Below are 20,349 nucleotides of genomic sequence, written 5' to 3'. Positions count from 1 at the left end.
TGCACACTGCACACACACTGTACACTGCACACACACTGTACACTGCACACACACTCCTCATTGCTCACACTGCACACACTGACACACTGCACACACACTGCACACTGCACACACACTGCTCATTGCTCACACTGCACACACTGACACACACTCACAGACACACACACACACACACACACTCACAGACACTTACACACACTTACACACACACTCAGACACTTACACACCCTTACACACACTTACACACACTTACACACACTCACAGACACTTACACCCACTCACACCCACATACACACACTTTCTCTCCCATATATACATACACACACACACTCTCTCACTCTACACAGACGGGGGGTGGGGTCGGAGCAGAGGAAAGGCCGCGACCAGCACCACCACCCGCTCCCCCCCCCTCCTCCCGCGCAGGCAGCGGGAGCGCCAGGGACAGCGGTGGGGAGAAGAAACCCCCCGCTACCACCTCCATGCAGGCAGCGGGAGTACCGGGCACGTGGAGGGATCAGAGGTAAGCGGGGACCGGAGGGACATCCCCGCTCCCATCTCCTTCCCCGTGGGCTGTCCTGCGGTGACAGGGGGAAGCGGGGAGCGGAGGGACATGCCCGCTCCCATCTCCTGCCCCGCGGCCTGTCACGCGGTGACAGGGGGAAGCGGGGACCGGAGGGACATCCCCGCTCCCATCTCCTGCCCCGCGGGCTGTCCCGCAGTGACAGGGGGAAGCGGGGAGCGGAGGGACATGCCCGCTCCCATCTCCTGTCCCACGGGCCATTTTTTTTCCGCGACCCCGTTAGTAACGCGGTGGTCTCGGGGTGGACCCCGAGACCCGCGTTATAACTGGGTTTAGCTGTACCATAATACTGAGTTAAGTTATGGTGAGTAAAAAAAGTGACAAAAACCCTCCACAGGAAAGCAAATATGCAAATACAACTGTATGCGCATCTGCATGTCTGAGGCAGGTCTGCAACCCCGCCTTTCCCCATTATCACCCAGCATACAGCACTTCCACTGCAGCAAGGGATTCTGGGAAATGACATGCAAATGAGCACACAGTGTCACTTTTTGCCTCAAAAACCATTTTTAACATGGTTCCCTATAGGCTTAAGCTTGCTGCATGGTCACAGCTTTGAGCACAGCCAGGGTTAAGGTGCATACCCAGAAAACCACCCACAGACAGCTGTTTCGACCTTGATGGGTCTCATCAGTGTGGGGTTGATTTTAACTGGATATGCATAAGAGGCTATGGGATAGGCTATACCATAATACTGAGTTAAGTTATGGTGAGTAAAAAAAGTGACAAAAACCCTCCACAGGAAAGCAAATATGCAAATACAACTGTATGCTCATCTGCATGTCTTAGGCAGGTCTGCAACCTCGCCTTTCCCCATTATCACCCAGCATACAGCACTTCCACTGCAGCAAGGGATTCTGGGAAATGACATGCAAATGAGCACACAGTGTCACTTTTTGCCTCAAAAACCATTATGGTTTTTGAGGCAAAAAGTGACACTGTGTGCTCATTTGCATGTCATTTCCCAGAATCCCTTGCTGCAGTGGAAGTGCTGTATGCTGGGTGATAATGGGGAAAGGCGGGGTTGCAGACCTGCCTAAGACATGCAGATGAGCATACAGTTGTATTTGTGTATATATATATATATATATATATATATATGTATATATGTATATATGTATATATATATATATGTATATATATATATATATATATATATATATATATATGTATATGTATGCATGATGAAGCCCCTGTACAAGTGAAGGGTGGGTATCGGGCCAGGGTGGCTTAACCCCTTAGTTACCTTTGCGGTTATTATCCGATAAGGTGATTAAGGGGTTAATTGATATCTGAATGTTATTGCTTTGTATTGGCTATGTATTTTGTTGGCAACGGAGGACAAGGATTGTGCTGACGACGGGGGCTTCTTATTGATGAGGTCAGTAGAACTTTATTTATTTTATTATGCTAGTTAATGTGTTTAATAATGGGCAAATAATCTATTATCCCTATCTGGATAATAGTTATTTGGCACATTATTGTATTGTATGTGTTGGGGGGGGGGGGGGGGATTGATGTATTTAATGTATAGGTCAGGTTTATTTTTTTTACATTCAGGGTTGGTTCCTTTTGGTTCTGCGAGAGATCTCTGGAGACCACCTGCGGTATCCTCGGGTATCTCACGGGTATTAGGCTGCGTGGTCCACGGGGGACACCTGCTGGGAAGGACCGGTGGCCCCACATCTGTGGGGGCACCGCGGACCCGTAGTGCCCACCCGTGGGTCCCCAGACCCCCGTTGGAACCACCCGAGGCCCCTCAGACACCTGTGGGTCTGACCCGGGGACCCCAGACATCTGCGGGCCTACCGTGGGGACCCAATTGTGGCCCTCGGTGACCCGCGGAGACCACCTGGTGGGCCATGGCGCCTGGCGGGACCCACCAACAGGCCTCCAAAACCTGTATGAAACAAGTTGCTGGTAACCTGTAGGTCTGTGAGGTGACCCGTCAGGCCCACCGGGGACTCACGTGGGCCTGGGGTATGAACCCTGTATGTAAAAGAATAAATCATGTATTTATGGGGGGGGGGGCACAGGGGGTGGGTTATGTATTTAATAAATATAATGATGTTTATTGTGGAGCAATGTATTGTTTTTATTGTGGATACTGGGGGTGGGGGGAGGGGGTATTGGCCCCAAGGGTATGTGGGTAGGCCTCCCGGCTGGGTATTGGGTAAGGGTGGTTAGGCCTCACGGGGTGGGGGGTTAGTGGGGGAGGGTATGTAGGCCTCCCGAGTGGATGGTGAGGGTGGGTTAACCCTTAATGCCTGTAGCGGTTAATAACCGCTATGGTGATTAAGGGGTTAGGGGACATTACAGTGGATGTTTTTATTCTTGTATATGTTTTGCAGCATCGGAGGGGGCATGGGCAGGATGAAGATGAGGATGAAGACGTCCTTCATCGTGGGTGCCTGTAAAAGGTAAGTGTCATATATATTGACTGTATTTATTGTAATTTATATGTATTAAAAAGGGCAAATGCATTATTATCCATATGTGGATAATAGTAATTTTGCCCATTACTGTACTGTATGTGTTAGGGGGCGGGGGCATGTGTGTTGTATATTGCTATGTTTATTGGGGGCAATTGGCCCCAATAAACATGTTATTGTGCCTTAACCCCTTCATTGCCTTAGCGGTTAGCCGCTAAGGTAATGAAGCAGCATTAATGTATTTTTAATAATAGTGTGCGGGAGCAGGGGGTCCTCTGAGCTGAACCGCATTGATTTCTGCCTCAGAGACCCCCTGCTTCCCAAGTTACAGGCCCCGGTTTGGGGCATCGGAGGCCAGTGTCGCCACCATTTTTATAGAGCTCACGTTGCGTCTTGGACGCTATAAAGATGGCGGCGACACTGGCACCCTATGCCCCATACTGGGGCCTGTAACTCGGGAAGCAGGGGGTCTCTGAGGCAGAAATCAATGCGGTTCAGCTCAGGGGACCCCCTGCTCCCGCACACTATTATTAAAATTTACATTAATGCAGCTTCATTACCATAGCGGCTATCCGCTACGGTAATGAATTATTGTTTATTGTTATGTGTGTTTTAATACTAGTGTAGATGTGTAGGGGGTCTCCTGAGCTGAACCGCATTGGTTTCAGGTCCGAGGACCCACTACTTCAGGAGATACAGGCCCCTTTATGGGGTGCCGGTATCCCCTGCAGAATGTAAATATCCCGGTCACGTGATGCGGAAGCTTGAAAGTGCAGGGGATACCGGCACCCCATAATGTGGCCTATATCTCCTGTAGTAGGGGGTCCTCTGACCTGAAACCAATGCGGTTCAGCTGCGGAGACCCCCTGCTCATGTACACTATAATTAAAATGTATTTATTTAGTGTACGATCGCCTGTAACAGCCTTGCATGGAGATGGCAAATCTCCATGCAAATGTTACATGCGGCTTTTTTTTCTATCAGCTAGCGTACGTGAACTTTAAGTGCGATAGCAGAGGGAAAAAAGCTTGCACGCACGATAAGCCAGTTTTGGGTACGTCCGATAGAAAATGGGCTCAGGGCCTTAGTGAATCGCGCCGCCGGCTTCATTTTTTATCGGACGTGCTAATTTTTTTCAGGCTATCGCGAAAGCTCGGAGCTTAGTGCATAGCCCCCTGTGCCTATATTATCGTCTCTCCTATATTATCTTGCCATTATATAAATAGCCAGCAGAGGCATAAACACCAGCCTGGAGTGGGTGATAATGGATCGCTATATTTTTCTGGCAGTAGCCCAATATCAGATATTCAATTAGTCAGGTATAGAAGTTTAGTGAATAGCATGTGAATAAGTAATTTTACAGTAATCATTTGCGTACACATAAATATTATCAACATAGTCTCAGTAAAATCCTGTTCTCGCTGCTATTCTGCTAGCGATATGGCTTTAATGAATAGGTTAATAAATAAAACAAAGGAAAAACCATGATAACACCATTTTTGTCCTTCACTGACATTTAGTAATTCTAGTCCTTAGTCTTCAGTAAGTCATATAAAATACCATAATGTGCTACTGTAAAACATGACACGTATGTACAGTAGTTCATTTACCTGTTCACCTGTATAGTGTTACAGTACCTGCCGTTAGAATACTATGCAGTAAAGTATCTCCAGCTCAACTCCATGTCATCATGGAATCTTAATTCTATTCTTGTGTGAGACTATGACCTCAGTGCATTCTAGTTCTCAGAAGGGCTACAGTTCTATGGAAAGTAGAAATGTGGAAAACGAACACTGGACCAGTGTATCATAATGACATGGAGGTAGTTTGGCTTGTACAGTATGATGACCATAACACCAGGAAATCTCTCTTGTTCGGCAATCTGTTGCAGTTTCTTCTGGGAGTGATGGGGTGAAGACACTATAAAATAATGTTAGGAGCCCTACAGTATGTGAAACCTTTTTAGATCTATTCTTGACTTGATGTTACAACGCACGTAACTACCTTTCTGGTCAGAAGTCACTCTCAAAGTCTGTGTGAACTTGCATTTAAGTTGACCGGTGGCTGGTGCTGGTCGGGCCTCTTGTTGCTTCCGGGCATCTCCCCAGCTGCTGACATGCCTCCTCCACCTCCACCTCCTGGGGAGTGGCAACCTGCGAACGGAGGAGAGAGGCAGGCCCAAAGTAAGTAAGTGGGTGTGTGTATCAGTATGGAGCTTGTGATTAATATGCTTTGCAGAAGATAGTCCCTTGGAAGGTCACGCTTGGGTGATCGAAACGTTGGAGGTGGTGCCATGTTACTCTGAATACAGATTTATTGGAACTACTGGACTGTGTGCTGTCTCGTTTTTTCCGGACTCCAATCTGGTAAAATCTATTTTTTTTTATATATATATATATATATATATATATATATATATATATATATATGTGTATGTTGTGTATTTATAAATGACAAACTGTTTTTGCACAAAAAACAATGAAAAAAACAAAATAAAGGGACCTATTGTGAAATGCATTTTATTCTGATTAAAGCAAGTTTGCCGTATGTTAATGCTTATACAGTATATACCTATTAGTGTGTGTACATTATATGTATGTGTTTGTGGGTGTGTAATATTCATGCATGTGTTGCGGCTCTCTGAATATTTTGGACAAAGACATTTTTTATGAAATGGCTCTTCTTCCTTGAAAGGTTGCAGACCCCTGACATAGAACATAGGATTTTTACCAATATGAGTATCTGTCTGCCATCAGTCCTGCTTGCCATGATATTGAAAGATTTTGCTGAAGTTCTTCTCAATGAATATAGTAGTGTAGTTGAGCCACTCCAAGGATCCATGTCGTCTCCGGGTCAGAGAGCAGAGACTCCCAGTAGTTTGTGCTTCCTGAGATCATGTAGTTTAGGGCTGCAGTACATTTAAAGTTAACAAAGAAATGTACTGTCAAATCTTTTGCAGATACTTACAGATGCAGCGGCCGTTATTCAAACATATCACGCGTTGTTGTAAGTCTCGGCCTGCCCACAAGCCAAACGAGACCCCGGGACTGAGGTGGAAAGGGTAAAACCACACAACTAGCACGGCTGGAGTGTGGAGGTAGCATAAGTGGTCCGGGTAACTAGAATGTTAAAAGATACCGTACTTGTCAGCTCCGGCGTAGAAGGGTTAAGTTCGTATGCCAAGGGTCGTGGGTTGGAGAGGGCAGCATAATCGATTGTCCGTAAGCCTGAGTCATGGAGTGGAGAGAGCAGCGTAGTAGATTGTCTGTGTGCCGTGTCCAAGGGTTGTAGAAGTCTGCATCGTAGAAAGTCCAAAGCGAGGTCCAAGGGTTCCAGAGAGCAGCATAGTAGAGTCCAAAGCAAAAGGTCAAACCCAGGGAGGTCAGCAGAATTTCCAGGGACAGGAGCAAGCACTGAAAAGACAAGAGAGGCCAGGCAACAGCAGACAGCACCAAGGTACAGAAGCTATGCAGAGCAAAGAAGAAATGGTGAAGGGGGATTATATAGGGGGCTGGGACCAATCAGAGAAAGGGGAGTGATGGAGGAGCGGCCCAAGGAAGAAGAACCTAATAGGAGAGCAGAGTGTGAAAGTTTGGAACCAATGGGAGTGAGGGGCGGAACAGAGGAGTGAGCTAAATAAGGCCCAGATAGAGGAGAATTGCTAGAGGCAAAGGGAGTGGTCAGAGTAATGGGAGGAGCGGAGGGACGGACAAGTGAAGGGACAGAAAGTGAAGGAGGACCTGAAAGGCAAGGCTGATGGGTTAGGGGCGTGCAGGGCAAGCGCGTGACGTCCGAGGAGGCGGAGAATGGGGAAGGCGCAGCGGAGGGTCCAGGAGCAGACAGAAGAAAGGGAGGAGCAGAGGGACGGGAAGGGTCAGGTAAGGAAAAATGAGCGGGGAGGCGGAGCTGACGGGGCTGGAACGGAGGCACACAATGAGCGTGTGCCGTGGGGGCGGAGTCAGGCGCTCAACGCCAACCAATGGTAGCTTGGGTGCGCGCGCGCCGGGCTGATGCGCGTCGGCTGGAGGTGCGGGGAAAGCAGCCAGAAGCGGGAAATGCCGCCGGGGAGCCTGAATGGCCTGAGAAAAAGGTAAGGATGCGCAGGGCTGCGGCTATACCCGCAGTGCGGATCCTTACAGTTGTATACCTCGGAATACCCATGTTGCGGCGCGTCATGACCGTGTGTTAACTCGTTTTTATCGAGTGCAGAAAATGGCATTTTACTGTTCTGGTTTTTAAAAACCTGCAAATTGACACAGTAGCACAGTACTGTATACATTACAATTCATTCATTTCTGCCACGGAACCGCGAAAAATTGCACCCAAAGAAATCAGGGATCCATGAAATTCAAACAAAGCAACTGCGTGATTGGCTGCGTGGATTACAGCAGCGCACACGAAAACGGCTCGGTGATATGTTCGAATAACGGCCGCTGCATCTGTAGTGTAAACTATTTAATGTACGATCAAGGTTTTTCATAAAGTAATATACATTTTATGATGTGTTTTCTCTACATTTCATTCAATACAAGATAAAGGGGCCGTATACCAAAATGTTCATTCTTTTTCCCACCATCTGTACGTTTTCTTGGCTATATTCAATGAGTGGAGTTTGTTCCTAGTTGACCTTGATCTTTCTAAATCTGTCCATGGCTTGTCTTCTTGTGTTCCCATTTGCAGGGAGCTCAGCGATGTAGATTGTGATGGAGCTCTGACCTTGCCTGAGTTTTGTGCTGCCTTTCACCTTATAGTTGCCAGGAAGAATGGCTATGAGTTGCCAGATACACTGCCCCAGACATTGCTATCTGAATTCCTTCAAGAAGGTGAGATAAAAGGTGCATTAACTGACTGTTTGCTGCTTCTCATAATTACTTGGGGAATTTCAGAGTCACTGCTGTGTCATGGCGCCGAGCCATGGACAATTGTCTCATAATGGGCTTATTCAGTAAACTGTGATTGCGCCGATCCAGTGCTACCTCACGGGAAGCCCCATTGAAGCTTTCCATGCGATAGTGCCGGATCAGCGGAATCGGCCATTACCTCCATTGAGTGTGAAAGGTGCCTTTCCTCGCCATACGGTCCCTTATGGAAGAGTGACTATGCTCCTTTTATGCCTTCTGTAAAATCTTGGAAGATTTTAGAAGCTGTAACTGTCTAAATATTTAATTGTGGGTGACATGTCAGCTTTATTCTACTTAAATCCTGAACGCAATAGCACTACCACACAAGAAAAAGAAAACTTGCTTAAAATAAAGGGAATATAGATTTTGCATGCACTTAAATGGAACTTGCTGCATCGGTAACTGTTACTCTACTTCTCACCCTATTAACTTGGGGCCAAACGTTATTAGAATAAAGCAGTATAAACTTCCCGCCCCCAATGAAGCCACGCAGGTGAAAGGTACTTTTCATTGAACATACTGCTGCCCAACCAAACGGGTAACAATATCTGTTTGGTGCTGCGAGGTCCACATTCTTAGGGACTTGCACACAATTTTGTTTTTTTCCAGTACTCTTCTGACCAAGTTCAACAACATGTTACTCATTACTATAGCCTAATTAGGCACCCAATAGACATATAGCTAAGGGATATATTGGTGTCAAAGTACTCACATTGATCAAATAAGACAACCTCAATCTACGAAAATACTCAGTCACCTAACCAAACAGCCTACAACATATCTATTTGGTGGTGGGTGGAGCCTATTACAGCAATCTATCCACTATTCTGGGATTAAGTACTTTAAACACTTATATCAAGAGATATTCACGAATAGATAGCCCTATACAGCTCCAATATAGTGCCTCGGCTATTATCAATGTGATAGTATATAGAGGCTTAACTGCCTCAATTAACACAGGTCTCCACCAAGGGATATCTATTACTTTTATTAATAGTTTACCCACTTGTATAATTAAAGTATACATAAAGGACATATTATACTTGTAGTATACAACAAATTAGGCAGCGTCCTACTGCTTACACTCCTAACTCCATGTTTTTATTGTTTTTATACTTTTCTATTGTTTTCGTAATTTTTTTTAAAATCCCAACACAAATGTTTTAATTAACCATTAAAGTTTGATCTTATTCTGATAAGGGTGTTCTTGAGTGCAGCTGGGGGGCCTGCTCTCCCCCCCCCCCCTGTTAGCGGCAAATTGCGGGAGATGCTGTAGGAAGGAAGGGAAATCCCTTCTTCTGCAGGTGGGCAGGGCCTGGGTCAGGGGGCGGGGCGCTGAGATACAGCAGGAAGGACAGAGGGGAAAGTCCTTCCTCTGCACAGCCTCCGTAGGTGGGCGGGTCCTCACAGGGGTAAAAACAGGCATGAAAGGGAAGACGACAGAAAACAAGAGACGCAAAGAGAAAATTAAGTACAAGAGAGAACTACATAAGGGAAAAGAAAGAAGAGGGAGGCGAAGACAGAGGTGGGAAAAGGGGAGAGGAGGGGGGAAAGCGAGAGAGGGGGGGAAAGCGAAAGAGAGGAGGGAGAGGAGAAACATGAGGGGAAAAGGGGCAGGAAAAGAGAAAAAGATGCTGGGAAAGGAAACCTCAGGTTGTTAGAGAGAGGATGACAGGGGGAAATATATGGAGGATTAAATAAAGAGAATGGCATGTGAGAGAAGAGGGAGGAAAAAACACATGTAAGGAGAGAGTTGGTGGGGGGGAGAGAAAGTAATGCTGGGGGGTGGAGAGAAAAAAAAATAACCAATTGCAAAAGCATATTGTTTTTATTGGCAGGATCTTTGAAGCCCATATCTGATGGTGTGTATGAAACTTATCGTGGGGCAATCGCAGGTTTCCAGGCCAGGACAGAGGTACTGTAAGGCACAATCACCTGAATATCAATGGAATAATGATTTCAATCACATGTTCAGATTTTTAACAAGATGATGTTATATTTTCCTTATCTCAGAGCAAATATTTTCATTGCAACTTGCAGAATAATGTATGTATTTCTTAGATATGATCTTGATCACTTGGGCAAATAGTTCATTTTGAATCTGTTGAATGTAAATAACATAATGAGAGAATAGCTGGATTATTATTACAGAATGTACAAAAAAAGAAAGCGTTCACCTACTGCACACCACTTGCCAATTGGTCCTATTTATGCTATTAACGCCTTACTAGCTCTGTCTGAAAAGGGGACAGCCTACTGGAAGCGGGGAGTGGGAGAGAGGAGGGAGTGGGAGAGGGAGATAATGAGGGGGGGGGGGAGAGACCATGAAATAGGGGTGCGGGTGAAGTTGATGTCACGGATTTTACATTTACAAATCTGGTTACCCTACTTATGCTGAATATGTGAATGCAACCGCAATCACCATATAATTAATCAATAAATGACAGGTGCTGTGGAGGGTGATAACATAGAAGTAACAGTTTTGATCAAAAGAGTGATCAGACAGATACATGACACCAGAGTGGTGTATATAGAGGGTATGTTGTATACCAATGGACATAATAGCCCTGCAGTGAAGTGCTGCTAATCAGGTCAGTGACCCAGAATCACCAGAGAGATAAAAAACAATAAAATGTTATTACTTCTACATAGATACTTTAAAAACACAGATACATTGTTAAAAATCCCTATACTAGTATGGCTATAGTGAGTAAATAGTCAGAGTAACAATTTTGCCTATGTGGCTATTAACACATATATATACTCCTATTCCACATCCAAATAACATATAGATATATTACCTAGCAGCGATTCTCAAGAATGTCCAGATAATTGAGTCAAAGTAAATATATATCTCATTCAGAGATCAGACTAGTGTAGCGCATGAATATACCAAAACTCATATTAAAGGTAGTATTCAATGGATAAAACTCTGTAGGGAGATAGGTCACGTTGTATGGTGGGTAGTGTATCAAATAGATGCACATTTTATTCCTCCATGGGTGTGGTGTAGGTATAGGTATTCATGGGATTTCTCCCTGTATACACTAAATAGGAGCAATGGGTATTGTGTTAAAAGCTTAATGCTAAATTAACTACCTCCGATCAACACCATAGATAAATGACAATCACACCAAACTTTGCCTACTTATGGCAAAACACTGCCTACTAAATATGTCCCACTGTGGTTTTTTTTTTTTTAAATCCTTTATAAGATTAGACATACTAACTCAAGTCCTGGAAAAAATTGAGTCTGGTGGGCGTTCACCTACTGCTTACAAGCCCTTTTATCCCCTGTACCCAATTTCCAACTCTATCTGTCCATGAAATGTCTGTGAATTGACTGTATAAACTCTGTTTTTTTAATGTAACCATGTATTGTTATAACTCTGTGCCCAGAATATACTTGAAAACGAGAGGTAACTATCAATGTATTACTTCCTGGTAATTTTTTTTTATAAATAAATAAATCGTACAGGTGGGAAGGTGGTCCGCAAGCCCATCCAGAAGTATACAGGAACAGGAGGACCTGTAGCACTCAAAACAAGAAAATTGCAAAAACTGCTAGCAAAAATAAAGCATTTGATATGCAGAGCAATGAAATACAGGGAGAAAAGAGCACAACATTTTGGGGTTAGCCTTCATCAGGTTGGGAGAGAATCACCATATTGCACCGACGAAGGCTAACCCCAAAATTCTTTATTCTTGCTAGCAGTTTTTGACAATTTTCTTGTTTTGAATCCTGCAGGTCCCCTTGTTCCTGTGCTAACTCAAGTCAGCAAGTCACTTTGAGACTTCCTCTCTGCTTTCATCAGCTTTATTTGCGGTGCTTTACCTTGTTTTTACTTGTGTGTTTCAGAAAACCTGTCTTATTTAATCCCAATTGGCTTCAATAACTCATAGCCATCATTACATATTATTACTATGTGCTTGAAATCCTTTCAAGATTGCAGTCATTGAAATAGATATCTCTTTGATGTATGCTAGTAGCCAGTGGTGCACTGCTAGCCATCATCTGGTTTAGCTCGCACTACTAGAGCTGCTGCCTAGAAAAGTAGTGGTTGTGGATCTGACATCAATACATCATTCCAGTCACTAGGTGGCTTAGACTTATCAACTCTATATATAGTTTTGAGTTTGGAGGGAGGTTTGAGGGGATATCTATATCTATCTCTATCTCATAATGGGAAAAATAAATTCCTTCCGGACTCGAAATATCAGATTACTCCCTGGATCAACATCCTTTCCATGTTTACTTATTTGGTATATCCCTGGATACTTTTCCTTTCTAAAAAGATGTCCAACCGTCTTTTTTTTTTTTTTTTAAATATCTATTGTATTTGCCATTACAGTCTCCATGGATAATGAATTCCACATTTTAACTGACCTCACTGTAAATAACCTGTTCCTTTTGTTGCTGGTGAAATCTCCTTTCCTCCAACCTTAAGGGATGACCCCGTGTCGTTTGTACTACCTTGGGATGAATAGTGCTTTTAAAAACTCCTTGTATTGTCACTGAATATATTTGTATATAGTTATCATATCTTCTCTTAGACACCTCTTTTCTGATGTAAACAAATCTAATTTTGCTAGCCTTTCCTCATAAATCAGATTATCCATCCCCTTTATTAATTTAGTGGCTCTTCTCTGCCCTTACTCTAGTTCCATAATGTCTTTTCTATGAAGTGGGGCCCAAAATTGTACTCCATATTCCAGGTGTGGTCTTTCTAATGCTTTATAAAAGGGGCATTATTATATTTACTTCCATCCATTGCCCGTTTAATGCAAAATAAGATCTTGTTTGCCTTTGCAACTACTGCATGACTTTGAGCACTATTGCTAAGGCTGATGTCTACAAGCACTCCTAAATTCTTCAATATCATGGATTCTCCTAATTTATCACCATTTAATTTGTATGTCGCCTGTTTATTCTTGCTTTCCAAATGCATAACCTTACATTTATCTGTATTTAATCTCATCTGCCATTTACCTGCCCAAGTTTCCAGTCTCTCCAAGTCTTTCTGTCATTGACGAGTTCGAAATGTGGGAACACCCTTACTCATTTCATTGTTCATTTACTACTTTATCATTGACCCGTACCAGCTTCTCATATTGCCTTGCCAGGGCTGGGTCTTCCCTCTGCCTCTTATGGAAGTCAGGAAGAGCCAGGTCTGGTAAAGATTCCCTACCTGTCTCTCCCTCATCCTGGTCATTCCCCGTCAGTACTTGTAGTTTGTGTGCCTGACTAAGGTTACCTGGAGTCCCAGACCTTTTTAACCAGTCCTCATTTTTAGACCATCTCTGTTTACGATTCTTTGGGAACCAGTGTCTACGGGGGAACATCTCTGCGGAAAAGGGGAACAGGTCCCCGGGCTTCTCCTGTATAGGAGAAGGATGCTCCTCGTGAGCAGGGGCCAACAAAGTCAATGTAGGGTCAGTCTCGGCTAAGCAGAACAGGAGCAGGAAGCCAGGGAGCGACTCTTGCTAGGAGCTTAGCCTTTCAACCGTAACCTGAAGGAGGATGTCTGCCGTCGGGTATCTTTTTGTATCGCCATGGATACACTCAATACACCATAGAGTATCATAGGATAGTAGTTCGCTTGGGAGTAGGCCCTGTAGGATAAAGGTTTTTCCAGATCCTGAGTCCACCACGGCTTTGACTGCCTTCCCTTCCACCGATGCTGGGACCAACCACGGCTCTTGGTCCCCTCTGAAAGAAGCAGTGGCGATGGTCCTGCCATAGGAAAAATCCATCTTATCCTTCTCCAAGTTGGCAAACTCTGTCGTTAGATGGGCCTCTCCATGGGTATCGGCGTTCGGATCTCTCCGCTGTGGGAAGGGATCCTCCCTTCAGGTTGGTTGTGGATTCCTCTCCACCGGGTGGGCGACTGGAACCCAGGGTCTCGGGGGTACTGTGGGTGGCGTCCTCTGGAACATCCTTTCTTTGGTAATCAGATAACCTCTGATGCTGGATGTTCGTCTCGGCGAGTATTGGTATCAGGACCTCTCTATGATGGGAAAGGGTCTTACGACCGGGTTGCTTGGTTACTTAGTTGTCTTCCCCAAGAAAATTTTCCACCAATCGGACTGCTGACTCCAGGGAAGTGGCAGCATGCCTTTTTACCCAGGCGCGGAAGGAAGGGGACAGTATCTGTTCAAGGATCTCTGCGTTGTTACACTGCTCTGGTTGTATCCACCTGGTACGTAAGTCCACTAAGGTGCTATGACCCAGGTCTGTCTCTGTTCGAGTATTTTTTTGTCCGGAATCGCTGCCGGTAGGCTTGTGGAGTGAGGCCTAGGTAGTCCAGAATTGTGACCTTTAGCTGCTTGTAGTCCATGGCGTCATCTGCCAGTAGGACCTGGTAGGCGGCCTGAGCGTCTCCTATGAGGAGTGAAGACAGAGCCGTTACCCAGCAATCGCCTGTCTAGCTTTGGGCTGTGGCTTCCCTTTCAAAAGGGATGATGAATGCCTCTGGGTCTTCTGTTGGCTTAATTTTAAGCAGCATCACCAGCGGATTATTTGGAATCTCTGGTCTGACTGAGGCTGGACCTGAAGCCTGGAGGAGCTTTTCTGTTTGCTGGGCATGCCGCCCCGCTTCTTGGGACTGGTGCTTTAGAAACTGAGAAAAACATTTCTCCCTTTTTTTTATTTTTTATGTAGGGCTCTTTTGGATGCAAGGCCCATCCAAAATTCCACTTCTAACACGGCCTCACGGTGGGGTCAGTAAGAGTCCTAAGAAGTGGATAAGGCTTTAGGCCTCGGTCCCGCTGCGCTCGTTGGCGCGGGCGGCGGGTCGCGAGTTCCCCACCAGCAGGGGAATCCTCGCGAGCCGGTCCCGGTCCCCCCTGGCTGCACAGAGCACTACACGCTGTAGCGCGTCAGCCGCTGGAGACACCAGAGAATGGTGTTTCCTAGCGTTGACGCGTGACGTGTGTGGCTGTGAGCCAATGGGGAGGGGAGGCTTCGGGAGGAGGAGAGGCTTCGGGGAGCGGGGAGGAGTGTGGAGTGAAAGCAGGTGAGTGCCTTTCTCTGTGTGTGTGTCTGAGTGCGTGCCTGTCTGTGTGTGTGTGTGCCCGAGTGCCTGCCTCTGTCTGTGTGTGTGTGTGTGTGTGTGTGTGTGTATGAGTGCGTGAGTGCCTGCCTGTGTGTGCGCGCGTGTGTGTGTGCGTGAGTGCCTGCCTGTGTGTGTGTGTGCGCGTGTATGAATGAGTGCCTGCTTGTGTGTGTTTAAACTTACCTTCCAGCTCCAGCCCGAGTCCGTGGAGGGAGGGGGGGGGAGAGTAGCGGGTCCCTCCGCTCAAGCCACGCCCCCCCTCCCTGTCAAACCGCCCACCTCCCGCCCACCTCCCGATCAAACCTCCCACCTCCCGCCCACCTCCCGCTCCGGCTCCCGCTCCCTACAGACCGCAGATCGCGGTCTGTGTATCTCAGCGCACCGCCTGTCAGCAGCGCAGGTGCGCTGACTCTGGGAGCGGGGCCTTAGCCTTAGGGTTTCCTCTTCTGAAACAGGCTCTGGCACACCACTTTTTGAGCCCTGCCCTCTCTCGAACAGTGCACCAATTGTATCTAGTGACTGCCTGGTCACATGATCTTCCAAACAGAACTTTGCATCTTTGGTCCTCTTCTGCTGCACTGATACCAATTTAGTGAACCACCTAGCCGAATCGTCGCAGATCGATCGGCAACTTAGCTAATTACTTATTGTGTGAATTGTATTGATGCACATATTAAAGGGCAAAAAAATTTTTTTTAACTAAAATAAAACCTGGCAGCTTGGACTGTTGCTTTAATACAAACAGCACTTCCCTTCTGGTTCTAACGCCACACTTAATACAACCAGCACTTGATATCAAACAGTAATCCAGTCACACAGATCAGGACAAGGAAGCTCCGGATTCGTTACACGCCTCTGTTTTAAAGCGGGACGCACACAGCAACCAGGGGTGTTATGTTACCAATCAACTAACCACACCCACTGCAGACTCAATCAGGTAGGAGAGAGAAAATAAGTTAGTTACAGACTTTCAATTACTATACAATGTTAAAATAAATTAACCCACTGTACACCCCCCAAGTTCAGCCACCCCTGCTAGTATACACAGCACAGCACTTCCCTTCCATTCTGGTTCCGACTTCACACTTACAGTAATACAAATATCACTTGACAGAACATGATCCAGAGATGTTATTTATTACACCTCTCAGTAGATGCTCTCCCAAGGTCTAAATGCTACAACACCATAATCTGTCTAATTAGTTTCACTCCTCTAGTCCCTCTTAAAACTTGGTTTTGATGTCTAACAAGGTGACACTTTAAATATCCTCTCAGTCTTATAGTCCTGTACAATACCATCTTCCTGCTCCTCTTCCCTAAATCCCTCTATTTATTAGTGTTACCACAGGGCCCATTACTTCAGGCTTAGCCTCTTTTATCTTACTGCCCTTAAATACCTCTCCCATGTTTTATCTCCCTGAGTAGAGATGGACAAATGTATCACAATTCGGCCCACAAATATTTAGCCAAACTTTGGTTAATATTCACTTCGCCAACAAATATTCGTCTGGAACGTTTTTGTTAAAAAATGTGTGTGAATGTATGCAATTTCACCAGTGGCCAATATTTGCACATTCAATTTGACATATTTTAACTTTTTAAGTCTTATTTTACTAGTCACTAGAGCTAAATTTACTGTACATGCCCTCAAACACACCTTTTATTTAACACGTGACGAGACACCTGTGCACAAAAAATGGGAATTATACTAATAGGAGTCATGTGTTTAGATAACTATAGGTAGAAACCTCGCTCGAAAACCCCTTGTTGGTAGGTGCGTGCTGCCTAGGGAATGGATATGGACAGAGTCATGTGTTTATCCTGGAATGCACATGGCTGGAAAGCTGTTGGGCAGACAACCCCTCCTGCTGACACCTTTCTGTTTTTCTAAACTACTGTATGAGTCCCTCCTGTACTTGGTTGAAACCTTTTCTGTATTGGAACGTTTTAATCACATCCTTCCTCTCCCTTTTGTGTGCCATGCTGGGCATATTAAAGTCCTCTAGTCTTTCCTTATAAGTTTTATGATCAGGACCATTCACCATATCATTAGCTCTTATTTGCACATTTTTGTTTATTTATGTGCCTCCGGGGATATGGTCTCCAGCTGCATTCCTTCTGCCATTTGTTGTGTGTTCCATGCTGCTGCAGGGCTTCGCCTGCATCCTGACGATCTGGGGGCACTTAACTGGTGCAGCCAGGCCAGCTCTGTGATTTGACTGCAAGGTTGAAACCTCCCAGTGCAAAAGAGCAGGCGCTTCTGTTGATGGTGGAGGTCTTGGTGGTGCTCTTTGGGTAACCTAATTGATTGCCCTGAGAGAGTTTGCATGCTGCCATTTTATTTTTGGGCAAAGCAGGATTACAATGCAGTCAGTAGGACCAAGGCACTATCTTGGCTGCTGGAGTCTTTCTAAAGAATTAATTTACTGGTGACCTGTAGCCGTTGCGTCACGAACAGAGAAAGTATTTGAGTAAATCTAGAGTGGGCCCTACAAATCTTGCATCTGGTAAAAAAAAATGGCCATGTAATAAAGCAGCATGGATTATAAATAGGTTATAGGCTACATACAGTGGGGTATTTTCAGCAGAATAGAGCATACCCTAATCGCACAATGCTTAGTTCTGAAGCCCAAATCTTCAAAATACAGTATGAAGCTAGGTTACAAAGACTATGCAGGAGTTACATTTGAAACCTTTTAAATTATTTTTTAAATTGACATTCATTGAATGTCCTCAGCCTGTACATTCATATAAAGAAGATGGAAAGAAGAGACATCATATACTCGTTTTCTAGTCTCACCAAATTAAGTATTTATATGCTATTCAATCATTTGTGAAATGGGAATTAACTGAGGACATATTGCAAATTTGTTTGCCTTCCCCAGGCTGGCAATATTAAAATAAATTTAGAGGTAGGGAGTTCATTAAAGTTAGTTCTCGAACCTACTATTACATTTGGACATATTCAGTTCAGAATTATAAATGCATTTAGTAGTTGCATATTATTTAATATATAAATATATTTATGCATATATCATTATTTTTAGAATAAGTTACACCATTAATTGAATAGGTTAACAATTTAGAAATTAAAGAGGATATTAATTGTATAAAAGCGGTACACGAAAATGACATGTGAATTAGTTTTTTTTTCCCAGCAATCTTTTTGCATTAAGGATTCTTATTGAATTCGGCAATAATTCACAAGTTCATGTCCAATAGTTTGCTGTTTTAGGCAACTTGGCAAGAATTTTCTCAGTTTAATGAATAGGCCTTTATGTGTGTTAAATGACCCATATATGTCATCAAGCTCTAGGTTCCAATATTTAAAATTATGCATTTTTGTGTAAGACAGATTAACCTGCCAAAGGTTAAAGGTTGTTATTTTTATGTCTAAAGGACTTTGGGGACGTACATGATGATGAAATATTGAGCTTTAAGATCTCTCTTTTCTTTCTTCCAATCAGCTAGAAACAGTCTGTGAAGATCCTGCCAACGCAGAACCACTGATTCTCTTTGATGTGGAGACCGGGAATGCTGTGCCAGTTAGTATTCAATTATGTTACGTTTTTGTTGTACGGAAATATACACCACTGCTTTATGCCCGATGATTATTCTTGCTCCTTTTCAGATTAGTACACAAAACGCCCCAGTGCCATAGGACCCTCCAATTCCAGTGTTACTGTGCTTCATCGTAGCGTGCCTAAAATAATCAGTCTGGTGGAGTCTCCGGTTGTTGGACCATAGTGATACCACAGTTGTCAAATATTATGTACCATTATATTTATTTTTATTTTTTAATTTGGCTACTTGGGGCCATAGCACAGAACCAAGATAGAAACCGGGGAATGTATCTGCTTGGCAAGCCAATCCAATTTGGGCACATTGTTGGTCCCCTATACTGATTGGTTGAGCCCTTTTCCCATGTTTACTGAACCCCAGACCCCTCAAAATGGGCACATTTTCTAGGATCATATATCCTCTGATGCACGCCATGCACTGGAGACTTCACAGTAAAGAAAACATACAAAACAAGCAACATGGATTACTGCTTAGAAAAGTGACTTATTGCCCTGAATTGTACAAACGAGGCAATTAAATGTCTTCCAATTTCTATGCTGCTAAATATCTTTGAGGTGGTAAGTAGGAATTTAGACCAGGGTAATGCAATTGATGTTGTTTACTTAGATTTTGCAAAGGCTTTTAATATGGTTTTACACAAGAGGTTGGTGTACAAAATAAAGCAAATTGGACTCTGTAAAAATATATGCACCTGGATTGAAAACTGGTTGAAGGATAGACAACAGAGGGTTGTCATAAATGGAACTTTTTCAGGTTGGGCTAAGGTCATGAGTGGAGTACCTCAAGGATCGGTACTGGGACCCCTGCTATTTAACTTGGTTATTAATGACCTTGAGGTTGGCATCGAGAGCAAAGTCTCCATCTTTGCTGATGATACTAAATTGTATAAGGTACTAGAATCAAAGCAGGATGTAATTTCTCTCCAGAAGAACTTGGAGAGACTGGAAACTTGGGCAGGTAAATGGCAGATGAGGTTTAATACAGATAAATGTAAGGTTATGCATTTGGGAAGCAAGAATAAACAGGCGACTTACAATTTAAATGGGGATAAATTGGGGGAATCCGTGATGGAGAAGGATTTAGGAGTGCTTGTAGACAGCAGGCTTAGTAATAGTGCCCAATGTCATGCAGTAGCTGCAAAGGCAAATAAGATCTTATCTTGCATTAACGGGCAATGGATAGAAGGGAAGTAAACATAATTATGCCCCTTTTATATAGCATTAGTAAGGCCACACCTTGGATATTGAGTACAATTATGGGCACAACTCCTTAGAAAAGACATTATGGAACTAGAGAGAGTGCAGAGAAGAGCCACCAAATGAATAAAGGGGATGGACAAACTAACTTATGAGGAGAGGCTAGCTAAATTAGATTTATTTAAATTAGAAAAGAGGCGTCTAAGAGGAGATATGATAACTATATAAAAATATATTTGGGGACAGTACAAGGAGCTTTCAAAAGAACTATTCATCCCAAGAGCAGAACAAAGGACTCGGGGGGGAGGGGGGTGTATCCCTTTAGGTTGGAGGAAAGGAGATTTCACCAGCAACAAAGGAAAGGGTTCTTTACCCATGGAGACTGTGATGGCAGATACAATAGATTTGTTAAAAAGAAGGTTGGACATCTTTTTAGAAAGGAAAGGTATACAGGGATATACCAAATAAGTAAACATGGGAAGGATGTTGATCCAGGGATTAATCCGATTGCCAATTCTTGGAGTCAGGAAGGAATTTATTTTTCCCCTTATGAGATATCATTGAATGATATGAAACTGGGGTTTTTTGTTTGCCTTCCTCTA

General features: G+C 44.2%; 1 protein-coding gene across 7 annotated transcripts in view; it reads left to right on the top strand.

The window, feature by feature from the left end:
- The window catches only part of REPS2 (RALBP1 associated Eps domain containing 2), a 425,141-nt gene that overhangs the window by 210,832 nt on the left and 193,960 nt on the right, over window positions 1-20,349 (top strand). For 4 of the 7 annotated variants that reach the window (XM_075589809.1, XM_075589808.1, XM_075589814.1 and 1 more), the window contains 3 exons: window positions 7,694-7,848; window positions 9,753-9,829; window positions 18,437-18,514. In XM_075589809.1, the coding sequence (XP_075445924.1) occupies window positions 7,694-7,848; window positions 9,753-9,829; window positions 18,437-18,514 (310 nt within the window). The remainder of the gene's footprint in view (window positions 1-7,693; window positions 7,849-9,752; window positions 9,830-18,436; window positions 18,515-20,349) is intronic. The other 3 variants (XM_075589811.1, XM_075589813.1, XM_075589812.1) reach the window with 3 other exon arrangements.

This window comes from Ascaphus truei, chromosome 3 (genome assembly GCF_040206685.1).
Source record: "Ascaphus truei isolate aAscTru1 chromosome 3, aAscTru1.hap1, whole genome shotgun sequence".
Lineage (NCBI taxonomy): Eukaryota > Metazoa > Chordata > Amphibia > Anura > Ascaphidae > Ascaphus > Ascaphus truei.
This window is presented reverse-complemented; position numbering and strand designations above follow the sequence as displayed.